General features: G+C 41.3%; 1 protein-coding gene across 1 annotated transcript in view; it reads right to left on the bottom strand.

Moving 5' to 3' along the window:
• Nucleotides 1-1294: 1294 nt before the first annotated feature.
• Nucleotides 1295-20545, bottom strand: part of Glrx3 (glutaredoxin 3) — a 30623-nt gene continuing 11372 nt past the window's right edge. Inside the window, exons 3-11 of the mRNA XM_027409082.2 lie at nt 15718-15792; nt 14870-15071; nt 9625-9797; nt 9382-9443; nt 7468-7525; nt 5794-5846; nt 5244-5283; nt 5051-5143; nt 1295-1555 (exon numbers count right to left, since the gene is read on the bottom strand). Of these exons, the coding sequence (XP_027264883.1) occupies nt 1505-1555; nt 5051-5143; nt 5244-5283; nt 5794-5846; nt 7468-7525; nt 9382-9443; nt 9625-9797; nt 14870-15071; nt 15718-15792 (807 nt within the window). The 3' untranslated portion in view covers nt 1295-1504. The remainder of the gene's footprint in view (nt 1556-5050; nt 5144-5243; nt 5284-5793; nt 5847-7467; nt 7526-9381; nt 9444-9624; nt 9798-14869; nt 15072-15717; nt 15793-20545) is intronic.

Consider the following 20545-nt stretch of genomic DNA (forward strand, 5'->3'; position numbering starts at 1 on the left):
GTCTTCCTGCAGATGGATTGAATAAGAAATGCTCCCCACCCCTCCCCCATTGTCTCCAGCTTTAGCACTTCATCCCCAGTTGATGGTACTCTTTGGGAGGTTTAGGTGGCCTTGTTTGAGGAAGTGTGTCACTGGGAACAGGCTTTGGGAGTTTAAGGCTTGCATCATTTAGGTCCTCTCTCTCTGCTTCATGCTTAAGGTTCAAGGTGTTTGTCTTCCACTCGTGCTCCAGACACCATGCCTATGGCTTACTAACCTATCTCCCTGCCAAATAAATCCTTCTATAAGATGCCTTGGTAACAAGTCTTTAACTCAGCCATAGAAAAGTTACTAATTTGGCCATACCTCCAAGAGGCACACAGGAAGCCACACCCAGGTAAGAACAGCATATATTTACATTTATCTGCATTAAGTTTTACTTACACAATAATTTTCATTTAAATGGAAATAAAGAGCCTTGTTTTCCAGAAAATCCCCTCATAGGCATCCTAACCCTAGGAAGCCAGGACCATCCACCTTTAGAACTTGTGCTATTTTGGTCCCTCCACCTTACATATCTCAAGACTGAGGTTAGGAGTAGCAGTTTGAGAGCTCTGGAGAGGCTGGGGTCTGTACTTCCCCACCCCTACCCCCCACCCCCAGCTCTGCTCGTCCCAATTACTGGACACTCCTTTCCTTCCTACACACAGTGCTCACAACCTACATCAGCAGGATATCATTTAAGAACATCCCACAGGCAGCAAATGCCCAGATCCCACAGCTGTGAATTCAGAAATCCTTAAGTAAGGCTCGCGTCAGCAAAGCATAATGGGACAAGTGTCTCTCATGTATGTAAAGTCAGGGTGGAAAACAATACATTACAATTTTTCATGGTTCTTGGAATATGCTCCACCTATTTGAAGGCATAATTAGTATTTTCATTACAATGATCAAAATAACTTATAATCCCTTAAGACTCAAGAAAGGCTGCTTCCATACTCTCGGTCACTACTACCCCCTCTACTGGATGCTGGGACAAAGGTGTTCTGGCTTTCTGAAGGTGGTCTGGATAAACATCACTGTCAGCAGGATAAGCCTTTTGGTTGCATTTTCCAAGGCTGTGAAAAGCTCTCTGGCCAGTGAGGGGAGCCATTGGACTGGCATAGTTCTCTAAGCTCTACTGCACACTACCGGTGAGCACCTTCATCTCCTGATGGCCTTTCCTAATTGCTACAAGAGGCCTATGTGTTAAGAGAGAAATTTAAAGGAATTAGTGACAGTGACTGTATGTTACAAAGACACATTCTACACATAGTCATTTTTAGCTGAATCTGAAGTTTATTGCCGTCTTATGTTTCATGGAAAATGTAACATACGTTTCTTCAGTACAACTGTGTGAAACGCACAGAGCATAACTGGATGAGACGCATTTCTACTCCTAGTCCACTTCTCAGGACCAAATCATCAACTGTTCCACTGTAATTAAATACTTCTTGCAATCCTTGGACACCATGCTTAACAATAACTAATTTTCTCCTTTCAATATAGGCAGCAATTCACCGTTGTCTTTCAGTTCCTAAAAATTAAAAAAAGAAGCAGGTATGCGTGAGTGTACAGTCATGCCAAAATAAATGTATTTGATCAACAAACTTTTACCCGTATCTGACACCAAAAGGATACCTTCTGAGATAAACCTGCAAGCTTTCAACATGCCAACATTCTTACACCATAAAACAGAATACAAGAGGCAGCAGTAGGGCACTGGCCTAACATGCCAAGGCTCTGGGTTCAAGTCTCCCTCTTCTCTCTCCTCTCCTCTTGCTCTGCACAAGTGAAACTGAACATAAACTATACATAAGAATTTATTTTAGTCATCTTTTTTGTATTCATGGAGACTAACTGGGGGTTCACTATAGACCAAGGACAGTCCTTACAGAAGACTGTGTACAAGATACAACTTATGTGAATGTTGTTATACAGTGTTGCTTAGGAAATAATGACAAGGAAAACACTGCTACATTGTTAGGAGCATGAAGGTCCTTGCACCCACAGATCTCCATGATGGATTCACTTTTCCATGTAAGAGATGTAAAACCTGTTCTTCCATCTGGGAAGTTGGGAATCAGAGGTGATTAACAGCCTGGTGATCAGCGTTATCTGTCGGGCCAGGCCATATCAAGCTCCCACAACCAGGGCTGGACATACCTAAGTCTAAATGACCCTTACATTATCTGTATAGCCAAAGGCTCCCCCAAGTTCCCAACCAGGACCAAAGGTTGCTAATAGCCCAAATGACCTCTAAGATAGCTGTATGACCAAGACTAGGTCAGATCCTTCCTTAGGTCCTTAAGCTAGTACAGGTAGCCTATGTCTAGAACCCATCTTCTTGGAAGAAATGACATGTACTTGAGTTTCAATGTAATTATGCTTCCTTATGCACTAGGGATTGCATTTCACCAGGAAATTTTTTTCCAAATAATACTGGGTTTATATGTTGGCTATAAACCACCCAGCATCAGACTCCCTGAAGTATGACCCAGGTTGACAAGTTAATCTGAACCAAGTTTTCATTCTCCCTCTTCTCAGTTTGTTTCCCTGCCTGACAAGACACCTGCAAGAACCTCCTCAGTACATGTTCACAACAGACTAAAAAAATTTTGACAGAGAGAGAGAGAGAGAGAGAGAGAGAGAGAGAGAGAGAGAGAGAGTTATATTCAGTGGTTTAATCTGCAAATCTAGAACCCACAGATGGGAGAACTGGCAAACAATCTCAGGTTACAAGGTTAAAAGGGTGTTCTAAACCAACAGATTAAGTGAGCACAAAACCACTGAGCTAAGCTAGTCATAGTTCAGGCACGTAACAGATCAGGTGGTCTTCAGTTGCATCCTGTCTTCCAAGAGTCTCTCTTCCCTACACACAAGCTAACATCCTGCTGCACCACAGTCCATTTTTCTGATCACCAGGTTTATACCTAAGCTACGGTGAGAAGCAGATGAACTCTACATAGTAAAAATCTTTCCTTCTGAGCCTACACTGAAGAAATTCTCTCTGCTCTGAGAGCTGTAGGGAGACAGTGTAGCCCCGCCTCCTAGTAGCCCAGAAAAGTGTGCCGGGACACCTTTGCTAGGCATTTTAAAATCACTCAACCAAGAGTCCCAAGTCCAAGCACTCCTCAGTTCATCTAGTGTCTGTCAATAGCACCCCTTTTCAGGACACCAGACTGAACAAGTCACAGAATTACTGACTCAGTCAACAAAAAAGCAACACAGCTCTAACACAGGCCAATGAGAATTAACACATGGATTGTTGACTGATGAACAAATGAAAAACTGCACTCTTTAGGAAACACAAAGTGACATTACCACAAACCTTTAAGAAAAAAACAGGAGCACTAACATCAACTTGCAAATATACATGTTCTGAGCAAGGATCATAAAGTCAAACAGTACCCCAAAAGTTTAAAACACCTTTCTGGTCTCCCAAGACCCTATGGCTAAGGCACTGCCTAAAAGTATCTGGGATCTAAAGGCAATTTGTATCTTACTAAGATATCTACCTATGTTTGATGTGTATGCATGCACCTAGATATTAAAGTAACAAATGCACACTTACCTTGTTGCTTCAAGACTACTCAAAAGCTACGGTGTTTTCTTTTCCTCCAGGAATGAGACCATTTATTAGGAAAACTTCATCTCTACCTTCTTTTCTTTCTTTTTTTCCCCCCTGCTACCTTATTTTCAACGTGCCATCAAACTCTTCATTTGGCAGAAAACAAAGCAACCCTGAACCAGCAAGACAGAGCAAACGTGCAGCTGCCTGGAGCCCTGATTCCACAGACATGTTAGCTGGTCCAATTAGTGAGTTTCTTCACATCATGAAAGCCTGTTTTTAAAGTCTTTATTTTATAATGTATAACTATTATAAAAAATTATTTTCCACTTGAAATTCAGAGAAACTTTCCCCCAGATAATCAAAAGGCCTAAGGGCAGTCTCCAGCCTTTGAGAAGCTGCCCCCACTATCAGCTGAGTTATCCATGTCCCCTCTTAACACACTAGCCAAGGCAGAAGGGTGAGATGGGGCTACCAAAGCTGCTTCTTTCCTTTATATGTATACATTAGCCAACACGTACAGTAGCTAATACGTACAGTTACTAGATGAGGCCGCCTACTAGCATAAGAAATAGGATGTCCATTTAAAAAAACAAGAGAAACAAATTTTGTAACTATCTAGTAACCATTTACCAAGTTCCTAAAACAAACAGAGCATCAGGAAGGACTCAACTAGATAGAAGGCCAGCTGTGGTGGCTCACACCTGTAGCCCAAGCACTAGAAAAACAGAAAGACTGCCCAAAGCCAGCCAGGTCTGTAGAAGGAGTTCAAAAACAACCTGGACTGCAGAATGAGACCTTGCCTCAACAGAAAAATAAGAAGCATGCAACATGCAGTATTTGCTTTAAACAGAATTTTAAACACTCCAACAACTAAAAGAGTCCTGTCACTTGGCAGAGGTGACCTGTAGCCACTATGGCATAGGGGCCAAGAGACTCTTGCCTCAGTCTCCTAGTCCTCTTCCTCATTGTACCTGAGATAGGTTAAGGGAAAAGGAAAATGGCCAGAGAAACAATTACAATAACAAAAACTGAAGGAGCATAAGAATTTGGGGGCAGAGAAATGTTTCTGGCAGGAAGAATGTACACATTTACAAGGAAGATGAACCCTGAAGGATGGAGGAAATATGGATGCTACAAGAAAATCTAAAAGTTAGAGGAATCAGGTAAAGATGGTTGGTAGGCAAGAAAACAGAGAAGAAAGCTGTACTGCAGTTAGCACAGCAGGGTCCTGAGTTCATCTGAACATTTTGCTACACAGTTTAGCTCTCACTGGCAGCTGGCAGCATTGAATGGATTTGAGGACAACTCAGAGCAGGAGTAAGCAAGAGACACTAAGACATATTCACAGAGGATGCTGAATGTGAGGCTGGAGAAAACAGGAGCCAGACAACACTAAAGTTGGATGCTTAAACATGTCAAATTTCTCAGTTCTTTAGAAGAGCAACGAAAAGCCCTTACCTTAACAATATCCAATCCTCCTACAAGCTCCCCTCTCACATACAGCTGAGGGTAGGTTGGCCAGTTCGAGAACGTTTTTAATCCCTGCCGCACCTAAAAAAAAAAAAAAAAAAAATCAGGAACCCTGAGGTCTTTCCACCAGACCCTGTTACTAAAGCTAAACATGGGATGAAACAAAAATCCCAGAACTTACTTCTTCATCCTCCAGTATGTCAAAAGTTTCATAGTCAACCCTGAAAGGGAGAAATCTTTTTAACAAAAAAACATAAAACCCAACTAGTGTTTTTAATATGGTCAAGAAAAGCATTCCCTGCTAACAAAACTTACTAGAGAAAGCCTACTATAAAGCAATGGGAATGACTTTATCATTGGGCTTGTCATTCTAAGACAAAATTACTAGCCTTTGATGGACAAAACTAGCTACAGCAGGAGCTGCCAAAACTCTCTTATGTACTTAATGGGGACAATGAAAGGCCAAGGTATTTGTGTGGACACCAGGGGACAACCTGTAGGAGTCAGTTCTCTCCCTCTACTATTTGGGTCCCAGGGATCATGTTCAGGTCATCAGTCTTGGGGACAAGTGCCTTTTACCCTCTAAGCCATCTTGCTTGCCAATAAATACTATACTTGTCAATAAATACTATGCAAATAGGCTTTGACATTAAAGCTGTAAAGTATCAGTGGCAAAACTGACAAGCTACAATTTTTTTTATATATAACACTTGAAAACAAGATTTACATACCCGGTATTATTCAGTATTTCCAGAATTTGTTTGCTGAATCCACATTTTGCTTCCTAAATTACATTTAAAAAAAGAAGTACATTGTTCATTTTTTTTTTCACAGACCCAGTAAGTGTGGCTGCAGCAAATGCTCAAGTTGGCACCCCAGCCACTGTGTTTACCCAGCTCCCATGCTTCCGTTCCCTTCCCTATGAAGTACTCATCCAGGCTGCCATCATCCCAAACAACCTACAGACCTCCTAAAATGAGGGGACATGTAGCAGCTTAAAACCTTTATGGTCACAAGTTTCCCTAAGTGAAACCCAGATCATCTACTCACCTGACTCTCCTTGCTTTATGCAAAGGGATAGGACATAGAGAAGTCAGTGGCAATAACTAAAGTAACTGTTTCCACATTGCCACAGACCTTTATCACATCTTTTAAACTTATCTTTGCATTGTGGCATCAGCTCATTTGAAGTGATTGAAATCCTATGCTTTATTTCAGGTCAGAGATTCCCCAAGCCCCAGCTATCTTGGGAAAGAAGTCTGATAATACATAACGTCTCAAAACCTCTCAGGACACCATTTCCAAGAAATGCAAATTCTACCAGGACAGCCACAAGAAATGTGAAGAATCAAAGTCTGCTTTCAAAATAATGGAGCAAAAGAGTGCTGCCTCATCATTACTACAGTCACAGAGTCTATGTCCTAACACAGCGGTACCAAGTTGCTAAAATTATATTGTCTTCCTTAGTACTTCTACCACACTAGTTACATTAACTAGTTAATTGTTTTAACTAATGGGTCTCATTCTGTTGATACCACAGCAACCCTTACAGCAACCTGAAGTTAAAACAGTCTAATGGCATCATTAGGTCAGTTCACAAAAAGACAAAGGAAGACAAAGACCTCGTGGCATCACCTGCCCAAAGCGGCTTGTCCAGAACCTGGGCAGCTTCCTTACTCTACCACCTCACTCTTCTGAACTTTAGTCTCCTTATCCTGAGAAAAGCAAACTGCATAGCTTTGCTTTCGTGAAGCTGAACAGCCAAAACTCAACTGTTAAAACTGTAAAATGCAAGAGAAATGACAGGGCTAGCTTTTCAAAATTACCAGCCTAATCCCAATCCAGAAAAGAATCAGCTTTTCGCCCAATAATGAGTGCAAGGGGACCTATCAAACTAATGAAAATTCAGTATGTACTTTCATCAAAGTACAAGAACCAGTCATCGTACTACAAATGAGAATCATGGTAGTTTTACTCACTCATCAACCAGGTACCACAGAGCAATAGGGCTACTGTCAGGGTTTATTTCCCACTCCAAGGACCTAAGACCAAGAATCTCAGAACCACCAGCGAAGTACATTTGCCCACGGTCCACTCTCTCAAACAAAGGATACTGGGACAGCAATTGAGAGAATCCGCTAAGTGCTCGCTCATAGTGTTGACCACTTCAGCTGACAAAGTTTGGCAGCAGAAAGCAATGCACCCTGCTGAGACACTGATGATAAAGTCAGTCGAAATGGAGATTACTTTGTTTGATCTCCATAAGCACCAATTAAGGCCAGGATAACTTCCTGGTACCACTACAGCTTCATTAGCTAAACTAGAAAAAAAGACTTAACTGTCCCCTTGCTGCAGATGTTAACATCAAAAGAAATTACAAATAAAACCATTTTTGAGTTCCTTACCTGTTTGTTTCCTTTCATAAAGAGCATCACAGAAGCTTTATTGGTCAGCACTTTGAGCCTGAAGAGAGAAAATTGATATAAAATGGCTCAGCTCAATTATTAAACACCACTTCTGCTCTGCTTCATGAGTAGCAGGCATATTTGAGGGATAGCAGGATGACAGCTCACAGCTTTGAGTGGTATTAAACAAGCAAAAGCACTGACACTTTCCTTTATTTCATTCTCTCCCTGAGCCACTGTAAAACATAATATGCCTTTTTAAGGCAAAGAATGTTCCTTCCAGTTGCAATTTAAGCCCATCAACTTGTAGTACTAAAAATATAATAATAACCAATTCAGTAAGGTATTATTCAATTGGGGGGGGGGAGCTATACATTGAGCCATCTAGAAGTTCCCAAGATGTATCAGTGAGCATTTTCCCATCATGATGTGCACTATGCTCCTCACCCCAGAGCAGGGTTGCTGGCTACAAAGGTAAGAAGGCGAACCTTAGCCCTCCAACCACCACTAACTGGTGATAATCACAGTTCTCATTTTAACTTGATACTTCATATTGTATATGCCATGCTCTAACTTGCTATCAGGAATGTTAATCACCCAAATTTGGAACAAAGTTTATTCACAAATCTTTAGGGAAAATCAATACAAGGACAATGGGTAACATCACTTTCTCTTCATTCCTCTCATGTTGTAGAAGCACTATGGGTCCAAATTTCCTTGTAGAATAAAACTGATGCCAGTCTAGTGAACAGATCACATAGGCCATGACATTTACACTTCCAGACCTAGTCTAGCCCACTCAGCAAATGATCTAACCACCTACATTCATGCACCACAGGTAACTTTACTAGACTACACGTCATTTTGCTAGATAGGAGCCCTTCAAATTACTCCCCCAAATATACCAAACACTGCTTTCTCTACAGCTCTAGCCAGTATCTGTGCATACCTAAAGCACAGGAGAGCTAGAAATAGCACTTCAGGAAAGAAGATCTGATGAAGACAAGGCAACAACAGGCCAGAGAGGAAAGCACAGTGCCCAGCCAATCCAGAATATGAAATGCAGAGCCACTGTGGGAACAGCACAGCCTCAGAGGGCAAGGACAACATGGGCCACAATAAAGATCAAAGAAGGATCTCATCACAAGGAAAGGGTATAGACCACTGGCACTGAGCCAGTATGACATACATGGAATTCTATTCCTAAGAGTACTTGAATTAAGTACAGATGATTTTTCTTATTAAACATTTGTTGAAATTTTCAAAATGTGAAATAGCAAGTAAATTACAAACTCAAGCTCCAACTAAAAGTTGATGGGCTAATGCATGTAAAGATAATTCCTTTTAATTATTAATATGAAAAGTGTGAATTAATAAATTCATATTCATTACAACAGTCCTTTTCAAAAGTCCATATCAAAATACAACACTTCCACAAGACTTCTGAAGCAGACTGTGATCCCTCATTAAAAAGAAGGATGGCTTCACAGCTCTGGAGTCTGCCTGAGTTTTGTTACTGTGACTTAAAAAAGCCACTCAAAACCTGAGCTTTTCCCATTCAACTCTTACCACACTCAAGGACAGAACACAGCACTTCAGCTGCACACAAAAACACAAGAGTGCTATGCTCACATGAAAAAGCAGGAACCAAATAAGGCCCTAGGCCCACTAAAAGTGATATTTCTGCAACAGCAAATATACCCTCCATAGTCACTAAGCTGAGCTAAAACATCTCCAGTCCAAATCAGAGCATCCCAAGTTTTCAAGACTAAGTGCTGAGGAACCACCAAGTTATAATCCCAACAGGCAAACACCCAAATGTTTGGTGTCTACTCCGAAAGAACAATGCAGTAACAGGATTTATAGACTATTAAGATACTCAGGTCACACTGCGGCCAGCTTCCTGGTACTTACCTTTCCTCTAACTTGGGAGCTTTGGGACAAATTGTATCTAGCTCTTCTGATGCTTCCAGCTCCTGAAAGAAGGACATTATTACAGCATAAACCATCTCGAACACCCCCAATATGGAATACTGACAAATGACTATCAGAAATACTGTGTTCACCTTAGGTGCAATAAGAAATACATGGTTTCAATTTATTATAACACATTAGAAATGTATGCTCTAAACAAAATGTCTTCATAAAGAATCTAACCTTAATTATGTCAAGTCCTCCTATGAGCTCTCCAGAAACATAAAGCTGAGGATAGGTAGGCCAATTAGAGTATGTTTTGAGCCCCTGTCGAACTTCCTCATCTGAGAAGATATCAAAACTGCTGAACTGAATATTGTGTTTGTGAAGGATTTCCACCATCTGCTTGCTGAAACCTGCAACAGAACAAGGAAATAAGAGAATTCAGCATCTCTCACAATGTCACATGGTATCCAGGAGACAGAAATGCCCACCCCGCCTGCAGTGATTGAATCAGAATAACTGCATAGTATAAAAGAACAAAATGCTAAGCCCCTCATTTGACCTAGAGCCTCACACAGCAAGATTTTAACATATATGTTAACACAACTGCAGTGTTATATTAACACTGAGTGGGGTAAGTGTTTATCAAAGCTGCTCTTTAACTGGAGACACAGCACTGGTCTAAGAGCAGAACCCTGACAGCCTGGCAAGTCTCCACCCTGACATGGAACAAAGCCCTCTATAGCTGCCTCCCTCTCCATCAAGGAACTGACCAGGACACCTAGGACAGCTATTTTAACCACTGCTTGACCACAGTGAGACCCAAGTACAGTCCTTACTTCCACTCTAGTGAGCCCATACACACTTCTGCAGCTGTTTCTCATCTTCACATCTGAGCAGGATGAATGGGAATCAGAAGTGCTCTCTTTGGGTCTAAGTGATCACAGTACAGTAAATGTTAAAATCATCTTTGTTGTTACATATGAACTGTCTATAGACTGACAGCATTCCTTCTCAGCTTATGCTATAACCTGATAGATGCTTTCCTAAAGTTCCACATTCCCTACAGTGTGTAGCATGATTTTTTTCTACACTATAGTGACAAATTTATGTCCCAAGAGTGTATTAGACTTTGGTGAAGTGTTCACAATGAAGGGGTGTAAGCATGAGTGTGAAGAAAGGGTGGGTGTGAGCATCCTATCAGTCCAGGCTGAAAAAAGGTTACTTTTCTTTCCAGATGCTAATTCTTACCAATTACATCTCCAAGTCTAAAGCACCTTCCTCTTTCTCATTTCACCATTCTTTGAAACATAGTCTTCAATTCACTGGATCACAACCTATTCTTCCAATTAAAAATTCCTCTAGGATTTCCTCCTATCAGCAATTATTTTCAAATGAAATCAAATCATAAAATCCAGCATAAGATTAACTGCAATGGTTTTACCTGACGTCACCCAAAAGTGAATTTATTATTAAAAACATGGATCTACAGCTGAGTCCCAGTCACTTCCTGGCTCTGCCGTTTGTTGAGATGAAGCACTAGGGTGAGCGTGCAGCACATAAGCTGCATTTCCTACAACTCAAGTGTGGTGCTCATGCACAGCCTGAAGTCAAACACTGTTTCTGAATGTTTTCACTCATCTGGGAGTTCATTAGTAAACAGCTAACGGCTGACTGCTGATGGTTATTCTGCTCCCAATATATTAGCTCGTTTCTACTGTAACTGGCTGAAAAAAGGCTTTATTTTGGCTTTAGGCAATTACATGCAGACTAGAAAGATTGATTGGTAGGGTTTCATTTTTAAGGGTTAAAGTGGCAGATTGGAAATGTTATGCTTAAGGATAAAGTAGTAATAAGGCTTTATTCTAATAACAAAATATTTATACACTCCTGAAGAAAAATGAATGCATGCAATAGAAGCACTTAAAAGTTTAAAAAAAAAAATCTCATTTACCACAAAATCACCATTTCTATCTGCAGTCATTTCCACTCATGACATGAGTGATAAGCCTAACTGCCACATTTAATAACTACCTAAAACAGACCCTTAAGAGTATTTCTGCACTTATGCCTTGCATCTGACTCTCACTGTTGAAGCTCCCACAGCCAAACACCTACCAGCTTTAGCTGCAGTAGCTACAAGAGTCCCCCAATAACCTCATACCCCACTGAAGGACCTCAGTGTTTCAGGAAACCTCCCCAAAGGTAAGTGAGCTCTCTTCCTATCTTCATGAAAAGCCAAAAGAGAGGAAACTCACATCTGTGGCCTGAGACTCTCTCTATACCAGCTTGTAAGTCCCCATAAATTCTGCAGATGGAGCCTAAGTAAAGCAGCTGTGGCCTGTACTGGATCTAGGACAAACAGGCTCTGGAAACAGCTTTCCCTCTTTCCTGGATATACAGTGTAAATGTTATTCAAGTTTTTCTGGGTAACACAAAGCAAGGTCAGGGCCACCGATTCAAATGCAAGTATAGCTCTACTCCACAACAGATGTTGAACCAGGAGTAAAGCAGTGTTAATGGCAGAGTGCTCTAAAACACAACTCTGCTACCTGAGAGGAACCTCTTGGGCTCACAAAGACTATGTTTTCATGAAGGGGCTAGCCTGCATTCTTCACTGAACTGTCACTATGGGGCACTAACAATTCTACACTAAGCAGGCTCAGAGAGCAAGACCAGAAGTGAAGCTGCTTATGTCTCCCAAGACAGACAAAAGGTGGAGAGAGGGAACAGCACTGGCACAAACACCAGAGGAGGTGGCCGGCAGTCCCCACACAAAGGCTTTCCAGCTGACCCGGAAAGGACACTTCATTATGTACCCTTTAATAATCTGTTTGCTCTATGTGCTAAGAAAGAGGACATATAACAAGAAGCCAAAATATCAGGAAAGAGGAACCTACTAGAGCTGTTAGAAAAGTTACAAAGATGGCATCCAAACAGAAGGAATTGCAGTTTAAAGCCTTATGCATCTAACAATCTCTTTACCTTTTTTCTTTCATTATCTAAATGTCTATAAAATCTTGTTTTCAGATTGCTCTAGAATGTTTAAATTTTCTTTTTATTCTATTTGTAGTCTGAATGTCACAATATAAAAAACTCAAGAATATGTCAAAAATTCAGTTTAGTGAAATAAAAGACTATTTCTAGATAAGGCAAATTCAAAAAGACAAGTAACACATTTATTCTTGTGTACAGAAACTAGATTTAAATTTTTATGTGTGTATGTATACGTGAGGTGAGAGAGAGAGAGAGAGAGAGAGAGAGAGAGAGAGAGAGAGAGAGAGACCCGCTCATGGAATGTCACAATACTAGAAAGGGAAGGAGGAGCTCTAAGTGGGTGGGAAAGAGGAATGAAGTATAGGAACATGAAAGCAGCAGGGAACTAACAAAGGAAGGAAGAGAACCAGATTGACTGGAAGGGGCTTGATACTGTGGAGGGGAGGGGAAAAGATGGTATCATAGTCTAATGTATTCTAACCTAAAAGTTAATTTTTTTTAAATGGCTATTTCTATGTTTGCCACTAATATGTTTGAAAAATTAGACAGCCACTGCACTGAAAGGCCTTCCAAGACTAACCCCACCCCAGCACCCTGCAGAGCAGCAGCTGAAAGTCAAGATGGTACCTGACTTGTACCCAGCAGAGCCAACTTCAGTGGCAGGGCTGAAGCACGCAAACCCCCTTCTCTGCTGCCTAATAACAATTCCCCAGTCAATTTTGCCTCCTGTCAGTTTCACTAGGTTATTAGAAAAGAGAATGCTACTGTTAGGTTTCAGAAAAAGAACAGGGAGCTGGTGGCACATGCATTTAATCCCAGCAGAAGCAGTGGGATCTCTGTAAGTTCAAGGCCAGCCTGGTCTACAAGAGCTAGCTCCAGGACAGCCTTCAAAGCCACAGAGAAACCCTGGCTTGTAAAATCAAAAAAGAACAGGGTATTGGATTGGATTGACTCTGGGTTTGTACGTACAGCCTGACATACAGGTTTGCACACATTTTGTAGTCCTTAACATTAAACACCAGAGAGAGCGACAGTTCCAACCTCCACTAAAAATAAGGTAACAAGAAAGCACTGTGAAGGCTGCCTGTTTCAAGTCATTGATTAACTGGGAAATCTTTCAGGCAGAACTAGGAGAGAAAGGAATCACTTCATTTTTTAAAAAGAACTTAGCAGAATGCTTTACTGCTAGAAGGAGACTGCCTCCTGACCACAGAGGAAGAGTTTAACCTGAACACATTTAGAATGGCAGCTTGGCTCTTTCAGATCATGCTGGACATTCAGTAATCCTATCAATAGCATATCCAACTTTACTGTTGCCTATGTTAATAAATCCCCTCCAGTGCACTTGAAACAAATATCCTTAGAGTCTCAACAGAATCATCAAAAGGCATTAAAAACTCCAGTATGCAGCATAATAATGTAGTAGGGACATTAAAAAGAAAACAGCATAAGCTCAATACCAGAGGGGGACAAATAATGATAAAACTTATTTAAGAGTAAAATTACAAGCACCCTCATGTACAGCAAGTATATGATACTATAAGCCAGGAATCAGTGAACTTTAATCTATTAACAGCTATCAAGCACAAGAGGGTAAGCAAGAAGACACAGGGCAGGCCCAGGCCCTAATGAAATTAACACATCTAAACAAAAACATGAGGAGACTGCCAAAGAAGAAAACTGTTCAGAATAAAACTGCACAGCCCAGAGATGCTCAGGAGCTCAGAGTGCTTGCTGCACAGCCATCGGGACTGGAGGTGTGTCCCAGCATGTATATAACAAGCCAAGCATCCAGTAAATGACTCCCAGAGGATGGAGACAGAACTATGACTGGGACTTGACAGCATAGCAGGTTCCAGACACTTTGCCTCAAAGGAACAGGTAGAAACTGACAAACAATGCCCTCCTCTGGCATGCACATACATACATTCACACAGACAGACCAACAAACAAATATTTATCTTAAGAGGGCTGAGGGGGAGGGGGTGACCCAGAGGTTAAGAGTGCTTGTTGTCCTTACAGAGGACCCAAGTTTCATTCTCAGCACCCACCTCTACTTGCAGCTCTAGAGAATCCAACACTCTCTTCTGGCCTCTTTTGGTCTACACGCTATGCTCATACACACACACACACACACACACACACACACACACACACACACACACACACCTTTTGAAAAAACCTTACATGGGCTAAAGACCCATTAACAGAGATAGCAATATGGCAGCTGAAACCTAATCCCTCCCAGCTCTGCCACCTGGTGAGCAAGTTACCTTCGTGCCAAGAACTCAGATATGAAACACAGAAAGCCTGAATTTGGTAACTTCCAGAAGATCCCCGCTGGCCCCCATGTCCTCCAAGAATACAGTACAAACTGACAGCTACCACTGACTTGTGCGATGACACCCAGAAATGTAACCCACCTAACTCCACATGCATCCACAGCACCCACTCAGATAGGGACCTATCATCAGGATCAGATTCTTACCACAGCGTGGTTCTTGAGGTGTTCCCTTCATAAACAGCATGCAGGGGGCAGCGTGAGTCAACTTTTTCAGGCGAACGTTGAGATCTTCTTTAATATGCTCAGTAGCACTAGGAGGAAAGGATCCACTAGACACGTGTCGCTGGACTTTTTTGGTCAACTCTGGGGCATGTGCACCATCTAACCGGTCGACTCTCTGAGAATTCTGAAGTTTGAAACATCATTTAGAATACAGTGGCATTCCTTCACCATTATCTATATTTTAGACTCCAAGGTTATAGTAAATAAATAGCTCTAGCCAATTTTTAAAGGCATCCCTGTTGTTCCTGAAGTGAGAGCGGCTGATTAGCAATTGCTTGTGCTGCTTCTCACCTAGAAACACTCATTTTGGATTATATTGGGTAAGCACTGACATCTCAAAATAAGACCAGCTTGAATGGACCTACTGAACACAAATGAAGTTTTGGAGAGCTGAGGTACCCACTGGTGCCCTGAAGCAAAGATTTACACTTGCTTCCCAAGGAGTCATTAATCAACTAGAACCAACCAGATGTCTCCTCACATCCAGGCACATGCTCTCAATAACCCACTTCAAACCTGGGTCAGGGAGTACTAAGTCTGCAGGAGAAGTCTGGCTTCTGATCAGGAGGCTCCAGTTCTAGCTGTGGGCTGCCCATGGCCCATGGCAAGCAAAAAGCATGGTCCTCATCAGTGCAAAAAGAGAGAGTACCAGAAAAAGGTACAAGGCCAGGAACAACCAAAAAGATCAGGAGAGGATAGAAGAATCAAAACATACAGTCCCTGGAGCCACTTGGATGGACCATCATCTCTGGTGCCTCTTGCATCCTTACCTTGAAGAACAGGAAGGTGGGGACAGAACTAATTTCATATTTTTCAGATACTTCAGGAACGGCTTCGGCTTCCAGCTTTAAAATAAAAGAACCCAAGCTTCATTATTACTGGTCCTTTCTCTACTTTGCTATGTAAATCAGTTTCACATGCACTGTCCCTTCAAGTCCATGGTATTTTAAGACTATAGGACAAAAGTTTATGACACATTTACATTTAAATGAGACTCACTGGGCTGGCATGTCATCCACGGAGTCTGCAGTGTCAAAACAGGTTCAGAGGTTTTTATTTTGTTGCACATTTCAAAAGATGCCTGGAGGCTGTGAATAAAATTTTTGGTGCACTAGTGACCTAGTAAATTTTCAATCATATGCAGCTACTACTATATTGAAATCCATAAATCACTGACCCCAGTTATGTCATGATTACAGTGCTTATTTTCTGCCCACAGCAATTCTTGCTGTTTGCTCTATTGACTAATTTCAAGAGGCAGTACATCATGACTGACAGTTGCAGCTTTCTGCAAATTATGGAGCAAAAAGGAGTATTTCTTCAATAAACTATTGATGTCTGATAAATTTTACTTTTAACCCCTGCATGGCTGCTGGACACTAGCAAACAGCCTGCTTGTTGCTTGCTCTCCAGTCTATTCAAACATGTAAACTCATTTTGACTAAGATGACTGTACTTGGTCTGATCATTTCCTTGGGGCCCCTCATCAAACAAGGTATGATGTGGTATCTGGCACATGGGTTTCAAAAAGATTTAGAAACACAATTTCTAGATAATTAGAACACAATTACTATATGCTATTTACGTAGGTCTTTATAAATATACTTTGAGGAAAAACCAAGATATATTATTTTTCTCTCATAGGACTGTCAATTTAATATAAACTTTTTGAAACCAATAAAAACCTATATTCACATTATACCTATAGGAAATAAAATTTATTGATAAATTATATTGTTAAATGTGTTTAAAATATATATATACACACACACACACTGAATTTTTCCAAGAGTGAAAGATTTCCACTGGGCTTGAAATGTGATTTTTAACTCTGTTGTACCCAGTCAGACTTCCTGTGCGGGAATGATGCCTGGCCTGCGGAGGCCCTGTCCAGCCTGCATGGTCTCATGCTGCCTCACTAACTCACCTTTTCACAGTCTTTCATAAGGATATTTGTAGTGCCTTCTGCAATAATGTTTTTTAATTGTTTCCAGTTTTCAAATGTACTTAATACGGTTTTAAATCTTCAATTAGCAACAGCTGTCCTCTCATGTGATGAAAAAAATCAAAGAGAAAGCAGCCTAACACATACATTTAGAACAAACTGCAATTAGAAAAGTGTGTGCTATTTTCTTTCTTAGGCACAGTTCCATACTCAGACCAACGGTGCCAGTGAAAGCTAGGCTTTCAAAAGCAAGCCCACAATGTCACCCAGCAGCTCACTCTTTTACTTTCTAAAGAGCTGAGTATCGCTCACAAAAAGACTGTCCACCTGAGCAACATTAAAAGGACACAAGTTTTTGGGCCAGAATAGACAGCACCCTAACATATAACCTACATGTGTTAGTTAACTAGATCCCTGCTGCCATTCCTGCCTGAGGATCACTATAAGTGCCTCCCTCAAACCAGCTTCTAGAAGACAAGAAGCTCTTCCTCACAGAGGCCATGGGAACAGACAAACACACAGAAGAGGAGACAGGATTTCCAATAAGCCACAACAGTTCTCCAAAACATTAGCACTACCTGACAGCTTAACTTGCCTTTGTAGAGCTGGGGTAAAGGCTCCCAGGACTTGTCTAGCATACAGGTAGCCCTGGGTACAATCCCCAGAACCACAGAATGAAATCTTTGCAGTAATCAAAATTCTTTGAAAATATGGTTCTAATCCAGTATAATGGTCTTAGTAATGAAAATAGAAAATATTTTTAAATGACCTGCATGTGCAAGAGCCCAAAGCTACTTTTCATGAACAGCCAGCTCCATACCATGAGCCCCTCTACAAACTAGATGAATAGACCTGATAATCAGTAAACCATCATTTGTGGGCATACCTATAAAAGTGTTTCACCTGAGAGACAGACTGAGTAAGGAAGACTCATGTGCCCTCAAAATGTGAGAGTACCACACAAAAGGCCTCAACAAAACAAAATCGACAAAGGAAAGGTGAGTCCACACTCTCTGCTTAGGCTGGAATACCCATCTCCTCCCCCCTGGAATAAGAACCCCATGTTATTGAACCTTTGTGCTCCCGCCCCTGGAACTCAACATTTACACTGTCAGTTCCTTGGTTCTCATGTCTCTAGCACAGACTGCAAAGCACTACCTGTGAGGGCCCATAAAAATGGCTTCAATTCATCTTGGCTTAAGATCAGAGTTCCTTACTCTTCCAAGGTTGAACTCATAAGACCTAAAGGTCTAAGGCATGGCTACTGTAGGAGGTTTGGTCTTGGTTGTGGATGTCTGGTCTGAGGTGTGGTTACTCTTAACCCTCAAGGCCAGATAATGAGAGATTTAGTCTAAGGCATTGTTACCAAATGTTTGGACAATAAAGGAAGAAAGTCTGTTTCTTCCTTGTATCATGATAAAGAAGTCTTTTGCCATTTTTCCCTTTTTGGTTGGGGTATTTAAGAATGTTGAAGAATACACTTGGGGCATTTAGTATTCACTGGATTGCCTCCTGATTGTATCCTGTGTCTCTGTCTTTCAACCCACACTCCCCTTCTCAGGTACAAACCAGGCAAGGCAGCTGGATCCGACTGAAGCCCCACTTAGATGGGTTACTACAGATTGGAGCCCAATGTGGGGCTACTAGAGATGGAATAATACAACTACCTCTGCTTCTCCAGTTTGAAAAGGCTTATAAAGCTCTGTAGTGAGGTGAGCCGATACCTACATCAAATCTCCTTGTCTGTATCACCAGGTCCCATTGGCTGGTTCTCTGGACAAACATGGCTAAAACTTATGCTCAGATACAGAGAAATGGTACAGCTCCAAAATGAAGTTGAACTAGAAAATCTATGCTTCTGTCATTACGCCACACGTAGCTTTCTACTACTACAGTCACAAGGAAGACTGAACTTTAGGGATTGGATTTACCCACATACTATCTCCACAATGATGCCTCTGAAAGGAATCACTTGTTCCCTACTGCTGAGAAGCTCTTCAGAGCATGGGAGAAGGGGTGAGGATTAAAAAGATGGGGGGGGTCCTCATTCTTTGAGGGGAGTATGAGACAAGGGTTCCCTATGTAGTCTTGGCTGGCCTATAACTTGTAATGTAGAACAGCATGGCCTCAAACTTAAGAGGTCCCCCTGCCTCTGCCTGAATGCTGGAATTAAAGATGTGCGCCACCATACCCTGCAGGATCCTCACTCTTCTACTTTAGTTTTGCAGGTCAGTGCCATGGGGATGGTTCACAGCTGAGTTACTCTAAGCTAGATAATGCCTGGTGTTTTGTGCACTAACTCATTTACTCCTGGCAATAACCAGTACTTTCATCTCAATCATTTTATACAGAGCATTTGTACAGCCATCTGGAAACTAAGCAGCATGAACTCTGTCTTTGAGACACTTGCCTATTTCAGTGAAGGAATAGATCAACTATTAAGGAACCTGTTGTTTCTTTAAAATTTTTATCATATGTGTATGAGTGTATATATATGAGCATATATATGAGCAACATATGCATGCCTGGTGCCCACAGAGGTTAGAGAAGGGGGTCACATGCCCTGAAACTAAAGTTATAGACAGTTATGAGTCACCACGTGGTACTAGAAACTGAAACCAGGTCCCTCACAAGTGCTCTTAATCCAGTGCTCTTAATTGCTGAGCCACCTCTCCATCCCTGAAGGTTCCGACAGCCTCAATGTAACTTAGTAGTATAACACTTGCCTAACATAGATATGAGGTACTAATTATAGTTCTCAACACTAAAAGGGATGGTGCAGGGGCTACAAAACACAGCAATTTAACTGTGTAACTCTTCTATACCCTTGACTCTCAAACACAGCAGCCACTATACCAGTGGTTCTAAATCTTCCTAATGCTGAGACCCTTTAATATAGTTCCTCATGTTGTGGTAACCCCCAACCATAAAAATTATTTTTGTTGCTACTTCATAACTAATTTTGCTGTTATGAATCATAATGTAAATATCTATGTTTTCTAATGGTCTCAGGCAACCCTTGTGAAAGGGTCAGGTCGTTCAACCCCCAAAGGGGGTTGCAACCCACAGGCTGAGAATGCTACACTATACAATGAAACAATACTGACTACGCAACATTATAAAACTCTAACTGACTCTAATCTTTAAGAAAGTTTATATTGAAATGGAATGTTTAGTAATGGTTAGTGTTAATTAACTCTCAACTTGACAAAAGTTTGAAACACCTCAAAGACTGGCCTCTGGTTATGACTGTGAGGGGACTGTCCAACTTAACTTGATTACACTTAGGTGGAAGGCCCACTCAATGTAGGTGACAGCATTCCATAGGCAGGAGATCCTGGGCTATTTAAGTAGACAAGTAAACCAAGCATGAACATGCATCCTTTGCAGTTCTGTTTCTAAATATGAAGCTTTTACAGCTGACTTCCCTGCTATGATGAACTTGGCACTATAACTAAATACACGTGTCTCTCAAGTTGCTTTTGTTGGAGTATTTTGTCACAGCAATAGGAAAGCAACTATGATACATGGCAAGTGAGAAGCAGAAGAAAGGGGAGGACAGATTTCCTACAAACTAGATCTGATTCTTCCCAAAGCATTCAGTCTTTTCATCACTGACAAAGCCTTAGACCTTCTTCCTCCTCCCTACTTTC

The sequence above is a fragment of the Cricetulus griseus genome, chromosome 3 (assembly GCF_003668045.3).
Source record: "Cricetulus griseus strain 17A/GY chromosome 3, alternate assembly CriGri-PICRH-1.0, whole genome shotgun sequence".
NCBI classification, from domain to species: domain Eukaryota; kingdom Metazoa; phylum Chordata; class Mammalia; order Rodentia; family Cricetidae; genus Cricetulus; species Cricetulus griseus.